We start from the raw sequence: 15,269 nt of genomic DNA on the forward strand, positions 1-15,269 counted from the left end.
GGTCCGGCGGCCATAGCCTGCCATGTGGCCTCTGAACCAGATTCCTATTAATCTTTTAGCTCTCAACTGTACCGAAAATGCTTATCCCAGCTAAAATATAAAAGATCTAGTTAGTGTTCAGCACAGAATTTGTTTTTAAGTCGATGAGAAAGCTGTGAAGTTTTACTTACCATAGTACTGTGTCATAGTCAGAGGGATGGGGAGAAACTGCAATTGACATATATCAACAAAAGAGGATATGTGCTCTTTGGTTGTGCCATCTAGTATGTAATACGATGGGTGCATTTTTAATGGTATGTGCACACTTCAGGTATTTGCTGCAGACATTTCTGCATCAAAAAACATGGCTCCTGGCAGGAAAAAAATCCTGCAGAAAAACATGTGTTTGACTCGTGTTTTTTCCCATTTATTAGCAAAAACACACAATTGATTATTCTTCAGATGCTGCTGAAACTGTTTCAATTCTGCATGGAAAAAGTCAGTTACTCACCGATAACGGTGTTTCTCGGAACCCATGACAGCACCACGGAGAGAATTGCAGAGACTAAGCTTAGGGAAGGACCACCGCCTCGAGAACCCTTCGCCCAAAGGTCAAGCCAGACACAGAGGCTAGATTTAATCTATAGTGTCTATAAAAAAAAGAAAAAAAAAAGAAAAAAAAAAAAAAGGTTGATGGTGATGACCAGGTGGCCACTTTGCAGATATGCTCTATTGATACCTCTGACCTCTCAGCCCATGATGTTGCTACCGCTCTTGTTGAATGTGCTTTTATACCATCCGGGATCGTATTCCCCGTGGATGAATACGCTAAGGCTATTGCCTCCTTTATCCACCTTGCCAAGGTACCCTTGGATGCCCGGAATCCTTTCCTGGGACCCTGAAAACAGACAAACAAAGAGCCTTCCTTCGTATACTCTCGGGTGGAATCTAAATATTGGACTAGACATCTTCTGACATCTAAATTATGGAAATTTCGCTCTTTCTCATTTTTTGGGTTTGGGCAAAAGGACGGCAGGGATACTTCCTGTGACCTATGACATTTGGATGCCACTTTTGGCAAATAGGCCAGGTCAGGTTTAAGATTGACTCTGTCATCTAATATTTTCGTAAAGGGTGGGTTAGCAGACAGGGCTTGAATGTCATTTATTCTGCGTGCAGATGTTATAGCAACCAGAAGAATGGTCTTAAGTGATAGTGTTTTTATGGAAATTGTGTTTATCGGTTCAAATGGAGGACCTGTTAGTGCAGAGAGGACTAGGTTTAGGTCCCATGAGGGTATTTTTTGAGTAACTAGAGGTTTTGATCTTGTTACCGCTTTAATAAATCTTATTACCCATGGATTGGCCGCAATATTTTGATTAGAGTGCTCCAAGAGCTGCCACCTGTACTTTTAGAGTACTGACCGCCAACCCTTGTTCCAGACCCTTTTGTTGGAATTCAAGTATTTTATTAATTGAAGGCCCATCCTGGACTTTCACGTTGGAGACTGATAAGAATTTTCTCCAAGTTTTTCCGTAGGCTTTAGTAGTAACAGGTTTTCTACTTTTTAATAACGTAGTTACTAAGTTGTCCGAAAACCCCCTTTCTTTTAATAGTCCCCGTTCAAAATACAGGCTGTTAAATGTAAGTTCGTCGCCTGCGGGTGAACGATCGGTCCTTGCTGTAGTAGGTCTGGTATATTTGGTAGGATCCATGGGTCTGAGACCGATAGTATCCTTAGCCAGGAAAACCATGTCCTTTTTGGCCAGAATGGATCTATAAACATCATTTTTGATTTGTCTTCTCTGATTTTCCGAATGACTGCCGGAATCAGAATGATTGGAGGAAAAGCATATGTCATTATGTCAGCTTGTGGGTCCACGGAATCAGAAAAGCATCCAGAGCCTGGGGATTCCCTTTCGGGTTCAGTGAGCAAAACAAGTTTACTTTTTTGTTTTCGAAATTGGCGAACAAGTCTATTGTTGGGGTTCACCACATTTCTGTAATCTGGCTGAAGATAGATTGGTTTAGGGACCACTCACCCTGTTTTAACTGAGTACGACTCAAGTAATCTGCTTTTTCGTTGTTTGACCCCTGAATATGTAGTGCCGCAAGGGATGGTAGATTTTCCTCTGCAAGATTGATAATTTTGGCGGAGGAACTCATCAGTGATCGAGACCTTGTTCCTGGTGATTTATATGTTACTGTTAATTTGTTGTCCGAAAAAATTCGGACATTATGTCCTTGAATGTACGTTAGAAACAATAGGAGAGCTTGATGCACCGCCCTAAGTTCTTTTTGGTTTGAGGATGCTGATAGTTCCTGATCTGTCCAGTTTCCCTGAGCCACTCTTTCTCCCATGTGAGCCCCCCACCCCCTGGGACTCGCATCGGTTGTTATTACGCGAGATATCTTTACTATCCAAGGGATTCCCGTTGAAAGGTTTTGGTTTTCCCCCCACCAGAGAAGGGAATGAATAACTGAGGAACTTGGGGTGATGCGACCTTCTAAATTGTCTTTAGTATTGATTACATTTCCAGTATATGCCATTGAAGCTCTCTCGTGTGGAATTGTGCGAAAGGTACTGCTGGCAGGAATGAAGAGAGAGCCCAGTAGCGACATTGCCTTTCTTAGTGTCATGGAAGGATTCTGTAGTGTTCGCTCTACCATACGCATTATGTTGTGTTTTTTGGAAACTGGGAGCCGGCTTTCTTCAACATGGGAGTCTAATGTTCGTCCCAGAAACTCCTGAATTTGGCAGGGTTCTAACTTAGATTTTTTTGTATTTATGAGCCAGCCTAAGTTTGTCAGAATGGTTATCACTCGTCTCTTTGTTCCCTGCAACTTTGAGCCGAGTTGCTTGCGATAAGGAAATCGTCTAAGTAAGGGATTATTAATATATTTTGTTCCCTTATGTGAGCCATCATTTCCGCCACTATTTTTGTCAATACCCATGGAGCTATTGATATTCCAAACGGGAGGGCTCTGTATTGTAAGTTTCTTGCTTGTCCGTTTATGGAGACCGCCATTCTGAGAAATTTTCAGAATTGTTTTTGAATGGGCACATGGTAATATGCATCGCTTAAGTCTAGCATGACCATGTAGCAGTTCAGGAAGAGGATTTTTATGGTGGATTTTGTTGTTTCCATTTTGAACTTTTGTTTTTTTTACATATTTGTTCAGGTTTTTTAGATTTATTATCGTTTGATAAGAGCCATCCGGTTTTGGCACTAGAAATAATGGGGAGTAAAAACTCCTTCCTATCTCTTGGGGGAAGATCTCCTGAATTAAAGACTTTTGTAATAGGGTTATAATTTTGATTTCTAGTGTGGTTTGCTCTGCTGCTATGAACCTTGCCTTTGTTATTACATATTTTGGGGGGGGGGGGTAAAGAGAAAAAAATCTATTTTTAGTCCTGAGTGTATTAGATTTAAAATCCAAGAGTTGTTGGATATTTTCTTCCAGGTGGGAAGGAACGAAGTTGAGTCTTCCCCCACACCTCGGCAAAAACGTCATTTAGAGGGTTTTTTGTCACGGGAGGTGTTGCCAAAAAGGAAACCCCTGTCCTTTCTTCTTCCTTCGTCCCATCTATTTTGTTCTCTGGGGGGCCTTCGGCGAAAAAAATCTCCGGTTCCGAAAGGACTGTCTAAAGGGAATTGGTCCTAGGTTTGGAAACCCTTTCTTTTTATCCCCCGCTTTCTGGAGGATGTCATCCAAGGTCTCCCCAAACAAGAAATTTCCTTCACATGGAATAGAACATAGTTTGAGTTTCGTTTGGAGATCCCCCGGCCACCTTTTAAGCTATAATGTTCTTCTGGCTGCATTGGAGAGAGCTGCAGCTTTGGATGTTAAGCGTACGGAGTCCGCTGAGGAATCTGCTAGGAATGCTGCTGCAGCTCTAATTACAGGGATTTCTTCACATAATAAACGTTGTATACAGGAGTTACAAAGCTATTTGTTCCAGGCTACCGGCAAAGCTTTGTTACAGGTGGGACAGGTTCTATTTTTCGTTTTCTCCAACCTCTTCTTTCCCTATTAAGGGAGAAGGAACCCCATTACAAAAAAAGGACTTGCTCGGAGTTCACTCATCATTCAGACGTGGACGTAGGTACCGGTTCTGGAGGGGGGCCAGGATCTGGTAGAGGAGAACCTTGAGAAGGAGATTTGGTCGCTGCAGCAGATCTGCTACGCTGCGTTGAGCGACTGCTGGACCCGCTTCTCCTGGTCCCCTTATGTTCTGCTTGTTTCTTGTGTTGCTGCCTAGGCTGCTGCTCCGGCTCTTGCTGCACGTCGCTATCCTCCATGTTCCCAGGGAGTTTGTGCAACAAGCATGTGTGCACAATCTCCCTATTTGAATTTGCCACCGCCTCCCAGCATCTGACGTCGTTTCTGGCCTCTACGTCACATCCCGGGGAGAAAAAAACGCTACCGCGCATGCGCGCGGCGATGACCTGGAAGTCCTACTGCATTTCCGGAGCGGCGGCCATCTGTGTACACCCGGAGCATGCGCTTGTCGGCACAGGAGCTCTGGGTGTCTCAGTGCCCCTTACTCTGTCGGAGTGGCAGCGATTCTACCCCCGCACACCCTGAAGAACCCCTCGGTTCCAGCGATTGCTTCGGGCACCGGACCAGCCGGGACAGGAGCCTCCTCGCTGCCAGATCCCGGCTGGCCAGCCCCGTTCCTTGGATACGGATCTTCCTTTGCAGGTACCGCGCCGAAAAAGGGTTCCCCGTCGGGGACAGGAAACCAACTGATACGAGGGAGAGGTACCGCCCTTTTTATCTGTAGGTTTCCTGTCCCTGAAGGGCGGATCCCCCCTCTCCGTGGTGCTGTCATGGGAGACCGAGAAAATGAGCGACATGTTCATGAGATTTCATTCACTTTGCTTGGATGGTAAAATGCTTCAATACCTGGCAGGGCCACCGGCACTCGGGCATAGAAATGCATGCAGCCGCACGCTCCGGTCCTGAGTGCCGGCGGCCGTGCCTGGTATTGCGGCGAGAAACTCGTATTGCACTCGCAAGTGTGACCCCGGCCTAAGGCTATGTTCGTGGCAAACATAATAACAAACAGCAAAAATGTTTTTTTTACTAATGCTTTTTGTGTAAAAAAAAAAAAGTTTTAGTAAAAAATTGCTTGATTATACCTTTAATTGTAAGTGCTTAGTAACATATTGAAATGTTATACCAGCTTCTTAGTTTTAGAAAATTTATTTTATGGGGGTACAGTGGGGTCCAGTTTTCTTTTGTTGATGCCAAAAGTTGAAGCTGTGTCGGGGGGAGAAGTTATCAAAAGGTATATAAAAAAGGATGGCACTGACTAAATGTCTAGCCCTGCTGATATTTATGTGACAGGCTGGTGGTCACAACATATCCTCACACTTCAGTGAGAAGAGCAGATTGTCCATACATTTCTCACACTGAGCTTGCACGAACGTGTGTGTGTGTTATTTCCTAGTGTGTTGCTGCCTGTTTATAATTGGTCAGTGACATACAGGGGGAAGAAGTACACACCCGTATTGAAATCTCTCTGGCAATGCCATTTGTCTAAAACAAAAAACTGTTTAGGTGGTAAATACTTTAATATCTTCGCAACGGAAAGGCAAAATGATAAAAAGTTTTTAACGGTTTATTTACCGTAAATGTATACATGCCATGCAGAAATGTAGACTTATAATTTTACTGTAGAGCATAGCTTATTGTTTCACAATGTAATTGTTTAGGGGAGACCTTCAGTGGAATGCAGGCGAGAAGAAGCTGACAGGAGGTGCTAACTGGCAACCAAAGGTAGCTCCAGCCACATGGGCATCTGGTGGTCCTTCACCTGCTTCTATGGTAATGTTCTACTGATATCATTTATATCATAAGAAGTGCATTTTTAGGAGAACAATCAGAATGTCCATATTAAATATTAAAATCAAGTGGTAAAACAAAAAAACGCAAGTGGTATAAAATATTATAGGTACACTTACCTGATGGGCTTGTGGCAGTCACAATTCCTATAGAAGCATGTAAGGGCTGCTGCGGGACCACCAAGGAGATATGTTGCAATAACTGAGGAATATCTTGGTTCAGAGTCTGCACTGCCCTAGGTTCTTTTATCACGACCAAACCACAGTAAGATATAACTCAAAAAGTGCAGGAATGTAAAGACTATGTATTCAAAAAGAGGCGCAGCAACGAATATTTATGGTCATATGATACCACATCATTGTAGCAGATACCAAGATTGCAAGAAGAAAAAATTACATGTATTATGTATGTACTTCTGACAGTTGTATACATAAATCTGTCACAAGTACATACATTTTATTTTTACAGTTATATATTTTTATTCTGCTTACAATCTTTGTATCTGGCATCATATGACCGCAAAGATTCGCTGTAACTTATTGTGGTTTGGTCCTGATGAAGAGATTTGAAAACCTTAAATTCTTTCTTCACCTTCGTGTGTGATCGTATATTTGTACCTTGGGCAGCACAGACTCTGAACCACCATATTCCTCATTTATTATAATTTTAAATAATTATTCTGAAGTATCAATCCAACAACATAACTTTACTCTTATCCCCCCAAAAATAAATCCAGGGTTTGACACGAATGTGAACATTTGCTGATCGTTAGAGAATAGAGTTGATGCAAATCAATTTGCAGCACCTGCTTCAGCTGCCATGTCAATAATCTGTGATTACATTGAGAACCGCCATCTACCTGATGGCATCCCTGACTCCACTTTTGATTGGCCAGCCTGGATCAGCGTCATTGTTATGGCATGACAAACACATGTTGTGCCAGTACAGATAATCAAAAGAAGAGTTCTGGATGCCATTGGGTCTTTACGTATAGTGGCATGTAAAAGTTTGGGCATTCCTTACATTTTAAAAATTACAAAAAGGGAAAATGCAAAAGCTTGGGCACCCATGAAGATTTGTGTGTTTTAGACAATTTTGACCAAGGTTTCAGATCTTAATTAGCCTGTTAGGGTTATGACTTGTTCACGATCATTGTTGAGAAAGGCCAGGTGATGCAAAATTCCCAGCTTTTTAAAAGCTCAGCCTCCTGTAACCTTGTGGCAAAAAACAGCAGCCATAGGTTCTTCTAAGCAGCTGCCTAGCATTGTGAAAATGAAAATGGTGGAGGCCCACAAAGCAGGAGAAGGCTATACGAAGATAAAAATGCGTTTTCAAGTTGCCCTTTCCTCAGTTCGAAAGCGTAATTAAGAAATTGCTGTTAACAGGAACAGTAGAGGTCAAGATAAGGTCTGGAAGACCAAGAAAAACTTCAGTGAGAGCTGCTTGTAGGATTGCTAGAGCAGCAAATCAGAACCCCCGCTTGACTGCAAAAGGCCTTCAGAAACCTTTAGCAAACTCTGCAGTTGTGGCATATTGTGCTGCTGTTAAGAGACATCTGCAAAAATATGGTCTTCATGTAAGAGTTATCAGAAGAAAGCCTTTCCTGCGTCCTCACCATAAAATTTAGCGTCAGAAGTATGCAAAAGAACATCTAAACAAGCCTGATGCATTTTTTTAAACAAGTCATGTGGACCGATGAGGTTAAAATAGAACTCTTTGGCTGCAATGATGAAAAGTATGTGTGGAGAAGGGGTACAGAATTTCAGGAAAAAACATCTCCATTAAGCATGGGGATGGAGGGATTGTGTTGCAGCCAATGGCAGGGGGGACATTTAACAGGTAGAGAGAAGAATGGATTCAATGAAATTTCAACAAATTCTTGATGCAAACATAGCACCATCTGTAAAAAAAAAAGCTGAAGTTGAAAACAGGATGGCTGCTACAACTTGATAATGATCCTAAACACGTCACCATCCACAATAGACTACCTCAAAGGACGCAAGCTGAAGGCTTTACAATGGCCCTCACAGTCCCCTAATCTGAACATCACTGAAAATCTGCGGCTAGACCTCAAAATGTCAGTGCATGCAAGACGACAGAATCTCACAGAATATATAAATAATGTGTCGTCTTTAATTTTAGATCTTTTAGAGATCATTTAATCTTCAACTAAGTGTTCACAATAACAGTAATATTAACAAGGGGTGCCCAAACTTTTACATGCCACTGTGGCTGCAGACATAGCTAATGGACCAGGTACTATGATTACATTTGCACCAACTCTAGAAGCATCATTACCCTTCAGCACATTGTGTAGCATTTGGAAAGGTGCTATAAAAGGCAGATGTCTAAGATATAGTTGCGCATATATTTCTGGCAAATGGTGATGTGATATCTGCTTTACAGGCTTGACATATTGACTGTAACAATACGGATGGGGTCCCATGCCTCATTATTAGTGCACTGCTACACTACTACTACTATTTAGGCATCAATGTGAGCTGTTTTACCTCTAGATCACAGACCCTCCAGTTCATGAAGGACGTCGGTCATGTTTTGGGGAGTCTGTCATAGAGGAATTACCCTTGGCTGTAACGAATACAGTACTATCGCAAATCGCCACTGACATTTTGAGCAAATTCTGAACATTTCCAACAAAACGAACTTGGGAACATGTTTTAGACGTGTTGAAATATGAAACTGAAATACATTTTGTAAGTACGGTAGTTTTTAATTGATTTTGTATCTGACTTTTATATATTTTTTTTTAAATTTTATTTAGCAAGGATCTACTCCCCCAGGCAGTGCGGGGGCCCAGGCCGCAAGTCCTGCTCAAGGTGCACAGCCAGCAGCAGGATTTGGTCTGGTAAGTATTTTCACATGAGACACAATAAATACTTAAAATCGAAAGTTAACTTTAGATAACACCTTTTTAAATAAAATATATATCCTTGGCCGTTACAGGTATGTTGATATGATTGTTACTGTATACCTTTACATCAACTAAACCGGTCACGCTAATTATATAGAAATGACACCATGTACGTGGTATACCAGTATGTTTATCATTACGGTGCTCATGCTGTGGAAGAAGCTGATTTAAGTTTGACAATGTCAGGTTGGACTTATATTATTTTCATTAAAAAAAAAAAATGTTGCGCTTTGGCATAAGGCCGCTCCTATGTATTATGATGCCTTTGATATTTGAAAAAAATATTTGAAAAAAAATAACACCGGGGGCTTTGGAAAGAAATGTTATGCTATTGTTATACTGGGGCTGACTGTGAACCTAAATGCCAAATTGTTTGCGTATTTGTGTACTGAAACATATACTGCTGGGAAAAAACCCATGAGTCTCTTAATAGAATAACTGTAGAATGCAGATAGTATGAGTTCTAGTAAAATACATGAGGCTAATTCGCATCTTGTTTTACCCTTCTATCTGTGACTCCATCGGTGCTTACATCTAAAGCCCTTAAAAATGAGATTTGGTGACTGGGCAATAGATTAGAATTGCTGACTGAGTTACTGTGTCCTTCGTCAGACATTTTTGGCCATACCTCCTATTAAGGTGTGCTCCAAGACATGGTTGACTGAGTTTGGAACCCAAGTCGGCGCGGATACAGACGGACATAATGTCCAACAGCGCACACAGTGACTTCATCAGTACGGTCAATGGCCCTGTCGGCGCATATGCCTGAATCCTGTTTTCCAGGATTCGGGCATATCCAACATTCGTTGAATATTGCTAACATAAAAAAACATTCAAACGTTCTTACTTTTTTTTTTTTTTTCCATAACCCAGCCTGCATCTGGGACCGGGGTACCAATAATGCCCCAACAGCCAATGATGTATGGCCAACCTATAAGGCCGTCATTTGGTGGAGCGTCTGCATCTGGTGCCCCGGTAAGATTATCTCCTTAGAACTTTGTGATGTTGAGATACTGTACGTTTACATGTTTGTTTGTTTTTTATTACAGCTATCTCCAAGTTTGACTCCTGCTTCACAAAGCCCCAAAAAGCCACCCTCAAAGGATCCATTAGCAGATCTCAACATCAAGGATTTCTTGTAAATGTGTAAGGTAATAATGTAATTCCTTCAAACTTTTGTTGTGTTTATATTGTATTTCTCTGGGCACCTGAGGATGTTTGCCGCCATCATGTGGGACAAGGCTCAGCAAGCTTTGGGGCACTCCAGATGTTGAGACTACAACCGATAATTAGTGTGTATGTTAATAGAAGTGTAATGTGTGTGTGTGTGTGTTTGTAGCTGTATGTAATTCTATAGTCTAAAAGCCGTTGGATAGTGTTACCAAGGAACGAGAGGGACCTTTTAATTAAAGAATATTACCACCAATGATCGCTGTAAAATTTAAATAGAGGGCAAAAGCTAGGGTGAAATAAATATTCACTTTCCTGTCCCAAGGAGGAGGGTCACTTTAAGTTTGGTGGGTAGGACCAACCATCTGACAAGGTAGCACTTGCCAATCCCTCCGCTGTCGCCACTGCCCACAAGCATGGAGCAGCAGTTCCTCTTAGCAATGGGGACCAGAACCTACAGTAGCTGCACACGGAAGCATCACGGTGATTGACCCCTGTACATGTATATAAGTGGGCGTTGGGTTTAGTAGATGTATTCTAGTCCTAGACCACGTTAATTTGTGTATTTTTCTTCCAGATTCTGTTTTGTGACCTGAATATGTGAGTCTGGAGCCTGTGAAGAACAGATTGCTGCTCAGAGTTTTCTAAGTGAGCCACCAGTACCAAACCCAGTGCTTAGATTTCTCTCATCTGAAACGCGTAGCACAGCTGTGAAAGTAATCATTAGGATTCTGTATTACCCTAGCAGTAACCTGCCACTATATATCATATTTTGTTCATTTTTGTGTTTTTGGGTTTCCAGTGTTTTCCATGAGTGGGTGTAATTTCCCCCATGCCTTCTAGTGCTTTTCCTGCCCCCTGCCTGATGGGGGCAGAACACGCAGCTGTTGTGTGCTGAGCAGTCTGGACAGATGTGTCTGTGTTTTTTGAACGTTTCAATGTATATAATGTTTGGACATCCCCTGTTTTCTTCTATCAAATATGAAATCTTGTGTGACCACAGCAGAAAACGCTCCAATACAACCCGTTGTTTGTGTGTGAGAACTACCCACAGGACTATTAATTGTGGAAAAAGAAACTGTTTTTGTGGTACTTTATATGTTTAAAGTTATTTATAAGTTAATTGAATATGAAAGGAAATCCGTCCTCCACGTATATAGTTATGCAATCCTATACAGACAGATCATATCAGAAATGCATCATATGTCTCGTTTTGTTGATTTTTAAATATAATATATTTTAATTATATTTTTCAGTCTTTGCATCCAAACTAGTTTATTGGTCTAATTTTCAAAATGAATCAACGTATTTCTTCACTGTAGCTGCAGCAAGGCTACTAGGTTTTGTGGAGCGTTACAAAAAACTTTTTTTTTTTTTTTTAACCTTTAATTTTATTGTACTTTAGTTTTTTTTTTCTTAGCACTTTTTCCTCTGAGTTGACTGTGAGTAGTTTTGTACCACTTGTGACCGAATGTGAATCAGCAAGGTCCACCCCTCTTGTACATATTGTGCGCGTTTCATTTTTCGTTCACACACTCATCATCCCGTTGTGTGCTGACAGCTTTGGCTTAAGGTTTTGGTGAACACAAATGAGGTCACTGTTGATCAGTGTTACAAGTGGCTTGGCAGCTGTTTGTAGAAGTATATTGGATAGGAACGACGTTCACCTGTTGTAAGTCTTTCAATTCAATTATTTATTCGATGGTCGTATCTGAATTTACTGTGGGGATAACATACACTCTAAATGGGGATCAAGTATTTAAAATCAATTTCAAAATGGCTTTCCTTTGTATCATGGTTTAAAGACCCAGTGCATGTATGCCCTGTGAGATGCAATAAACACCTTGAACAGAAGCAAATGCAAACTGCTGGTTGAGTCTATCTTTATTTACTTATGGTTATTTAAAATATTTTATTTTGTGTTTTTATTGACCACACGTTATGATATATAATTTTTTTTCTCTACATGTATATTTTATAGCTTACTGGTATAACCTAGGGTCACACAGCGCTCAAAATCTACTTTCTTTAAGCCCTTAAAATCTCCGTAAGCCCTTAATTCTCCATCACTGATCTATCCATCATGATGGAGGTCAAGAAGTGTGGAGCGGGCTCAGGAGCTGAGCTTGCTTCATACGGGGCTGATGTTGGCCTGTGTGCAAATACCCTAACCCTAGTTCTAACCCTAACCCTAGTTCTAACCCTAACCCTAGTGGAAAAAGAAAAAATATATATTTTCTTTATTTTATTATTGGCCCTACCTATGGGGGTGATAAAGGGGGGGGGGGGGAAGGTTATATCACAGTGATCAAAATATACCTGGAACGAATCTGCCGGCCCGCAGATTCGGCGGGCGCACTGCGCATGCGCCCGCCATTTTGGAAGATGGCGGCGCCCAGGGAGAAGACGGACGGACACCGGGAGGCCCGGTAAGTATAAGGGGGGGGGGGAGATCTGAGCATGGGGGGTAGATCGGAGGACGGGGGGTGGCATCGGAGCACGGGGGGAGCGGGCAGGAGGATGGGGAGCAGACCACAGAACGGAGGACCGGGGAGGAGGGCACACCAGTGTTTCCAGCCATGGCCGATGATATTGCAGCATTGGCCATGGCTGGATTGTAATATTTCACCAGTTTTTTAGGTGAAATATTACAAATCGCTCTGATTGGCTGTTGAAAGTGAAACTGCCAATCAGAGCGATCGTAGCCACGGGGGGTGAAACCACCCGCCTTCCTGGGCTAAAGTACCACTCCCCCTGTCCCTGCAGATCGGGTGAAAATGGAGTTAACCCTTTCACCCGATCTGCAGGGACGCGATCTTTCCATGACGCCACATAGGCGTCATGGGTCAGATTGGCACCGACTTTCATGACGCCTACATGGTGTGATGGGTCGGGAAGGGGTTAATCTGGCTTAATGTCACCTTACAATAGCAAGGTGACATTAACCCTTCATTACCCCATATCCCACAGCTACACGGTGTGCCTTTTCTGGGCTGGCTGGGGGCAGATGTTTTTAGCCAGGGGGGCCCAATAAACATGGACCCTCTCCAGGCTATTAATATCTGCCCTCAGTCACTGGCTTTACCATTCTGGCGGAGAAAATTGCACGGGAGCCCACGCCAATTTTTTCCGCGATTTAACCCTTTAATGGCTAGAGCGCCCAAATTTTGCACATACACACTACTAACAGTAGTGTGGAATATGCAAAAAAAAAAGGGATATGAGATGGTTTACTGTATGTAGACCATGTCTCATATCCTGTCGGGTTTGGGAAGGAGAGAGAAAAAGCCGGCAATTGAATTACCGGCTTTTCTGCTATCTAGCGCTGTATGATATATTAATATATATACATATGTGTCTCACTGATATAGATATATATATACCCCTATACTATGTGTAGACATTTATTCTACCTATTCTACTGTAAGCTCTCTGTGTGATTTTACTGTACACCGCACTGAATTGCCGGCTTTTCTATAGAACACCGCTGCGTATTTCTCACAAGTCACACAGTTGGTCCGTGTGTAATCCGTATTTTTCTCGCCCCCATAGACTTTCATTGGCGTATTTTTTTGCTCAATACGGTGACAAACGCACCATGCTGCATTTTTCTACGGCCGTAGAAGACCATATAATACGGATCAGTAAAATACGGCTGATAGGAGCTGGGCCATAGAGAAGCATTGTACCGTATGCAATCCGTATTTTCAGCACCTCTCTTACGTCCATAAAACACGGTAGTGTGAGGCCGGCCTAACTCTGAAAGTATTGTTGTGCTTATATTGTCCTGGAGAATTATGTTACAGGTAATTTTTTACCATGCAATGAGCACTAAACAAACATAAGCTATGGCAGATTTTTTTTTTTCACCATTTCAATCCCATTTGGATTTTTTGTTTTCTGTGTCTATAGTACATGATATGGTGTCATTCAAAACTATAACTTGTCCCACAAAAAAAACCCTCATATGATTGTGTACGGAAAAATAAATACATTTTTGCTTTCTCCTCTTCTAGGGACCACTTTAAATTAAAAAAAAAAATCACACAGGTTTCAAGGTGGGGTTAAAACAGCAGCTGGCTGCTATCTCTAGGGCTAGCTCAAAATAACTGCTATGTAAGTCAATAGTGCGCAGTGAGCTCCCCCTAGTGCCTACTGCTGGAAAATACTCTGCAATAGAGAGCATGGCTAACAGCTTCTCCTGCTTACAGTCAGGATTGATGAGGTGCATCTATGATGGAAGCAGATAACCTACTTTGCCCCATCTGTGTATTTTTACAGATACTGATTTTTACATTATTGCTGCTAATGTTGCTCCATGCAGCAAAGATGATAATGTTGTCCAGATATAAACAGGTTCTTGGCATAATCAGTCACGTTATGGTCCCGATTCTTTAAAACTGGCATTGTACACATCAGTCTCACTGAAGGGGTGTAGTGGAGTGAGATTCCTCTTACTGAATTGGGCGCATATGCCACTTAATAAATATGGCACATCTTACAAGCACCATGTGCCTCCGCCAGAGATGAACTCAAGTGAAGAACTGGATTATAGTTTTGGCAAAAGTTACGCCGGTTACTAGATTGGCAGAACTAGCCATACCTAGTCCCTTTCAAACTCTGGTCTTCCTGCGACACCAAAAAAAAAGGCAAAGTTGCAAAATACTTTCCTTTTTAGCCTCTGCACATCATCTGCTGTACATGTACGGCTCAGCGGAAAGTCCGCATTATCAACGAGTGTCATCATGGCTGAAACACTGCAATAATGCCCACGAGTGCTAGCACCAATCATGGGAATTTAACCGCACTGAAGCTGCTGTCGATTGCGACAGCAGCATCGTTATGCTTATAGAAAGAATGGACTCCCTCTTTCCTCCGATCAGTACAACACTCTATTGGTCTCCATTGTGACCCCAGATTGAATAATGGTCCCTGGGTTCTCTAGGTACAATAGCCATTCAGGTCCTGCCTTGAGTATAGGTTTCCATTGGTTCCCCTTAACCGTGCTCGCAAGCAGAAATGGCGGCAATGGGCCCAGACATACGTGAAGACTAATTTTAACCCCCCAGAGGGAGGTATATTGGGCTTTGTGTTTTCGTTTTTCGCTCCCCTTCTTACCAGAGCCATACCTTTTTTTTATTTTTATGTCGGCATGGCCATGTGAGGGCTTGTTTTTTGTGGGTCAAGTTGTGGTTTTCAACGAAACCATTGGCTTTACCATGTCGTGTACTAGAAAATGGGAAAAAAAATTCCAAGTGCGGTGAAATTGCAAAAAAAAAAGTGCAATTCCACACTTTTTTGTTTGGCTTTTTTGCTAGGTTCACAAAACTCTAAA

At 42.1% G+C, this 15,269-nt stretch overlaps 1 protein-coding gene across 1 annotated transcript in view; it reads left to right on the forward strand.

Annotated features, from left to right (window-relative positions):
- SNAP91 (synaptosome associated protein 91) overlaps positions 1-11,799 on the forward strand; it is a 182,533-nt gene extending 170,734 nt beyond the window's left edge. Inside the window, exons 27-31 of the mRNA XM_069726429.1 lie at positions 5,703-5,814; positions 8,615-8,698; positions 9,638-9,739; positions 9,814-9,915; positions 10,512-11,799. Coding sequence (XP_069582530.1) covers positions 5,703-5,814; positions 8,615-8,698; positions 9,638-9,739; positions 9,814-9,906 — 391 coding nt within the window. The 3' untranslated portion in view covers positions 9,907-9,915; positions 10,512-11,799. The remainder of the gene's footprint in view (positions 1-5,702; positions 5,815-8,614; positions 8,699-9,637; positions 9,740-9,813; positions 9,916-10,511) is intronic.
- Positions 11,800-15,269: the final 3,470 nt, after the last annotated feature.

Source organism: Ranitomeya imitator, chromosome 5, assembly GCF_032444005.1.
Source record: "Ranitomeya imitator isolate aRanImi1 chromosome 5, aRanImi1.pri, whole genome shotgun sequence".
NCBI lineage: Eukaryota > Metazoa > Chordata > Amphibia > Anura > Dendrobatidae > Ranitomeya > Ranitomeya imitator.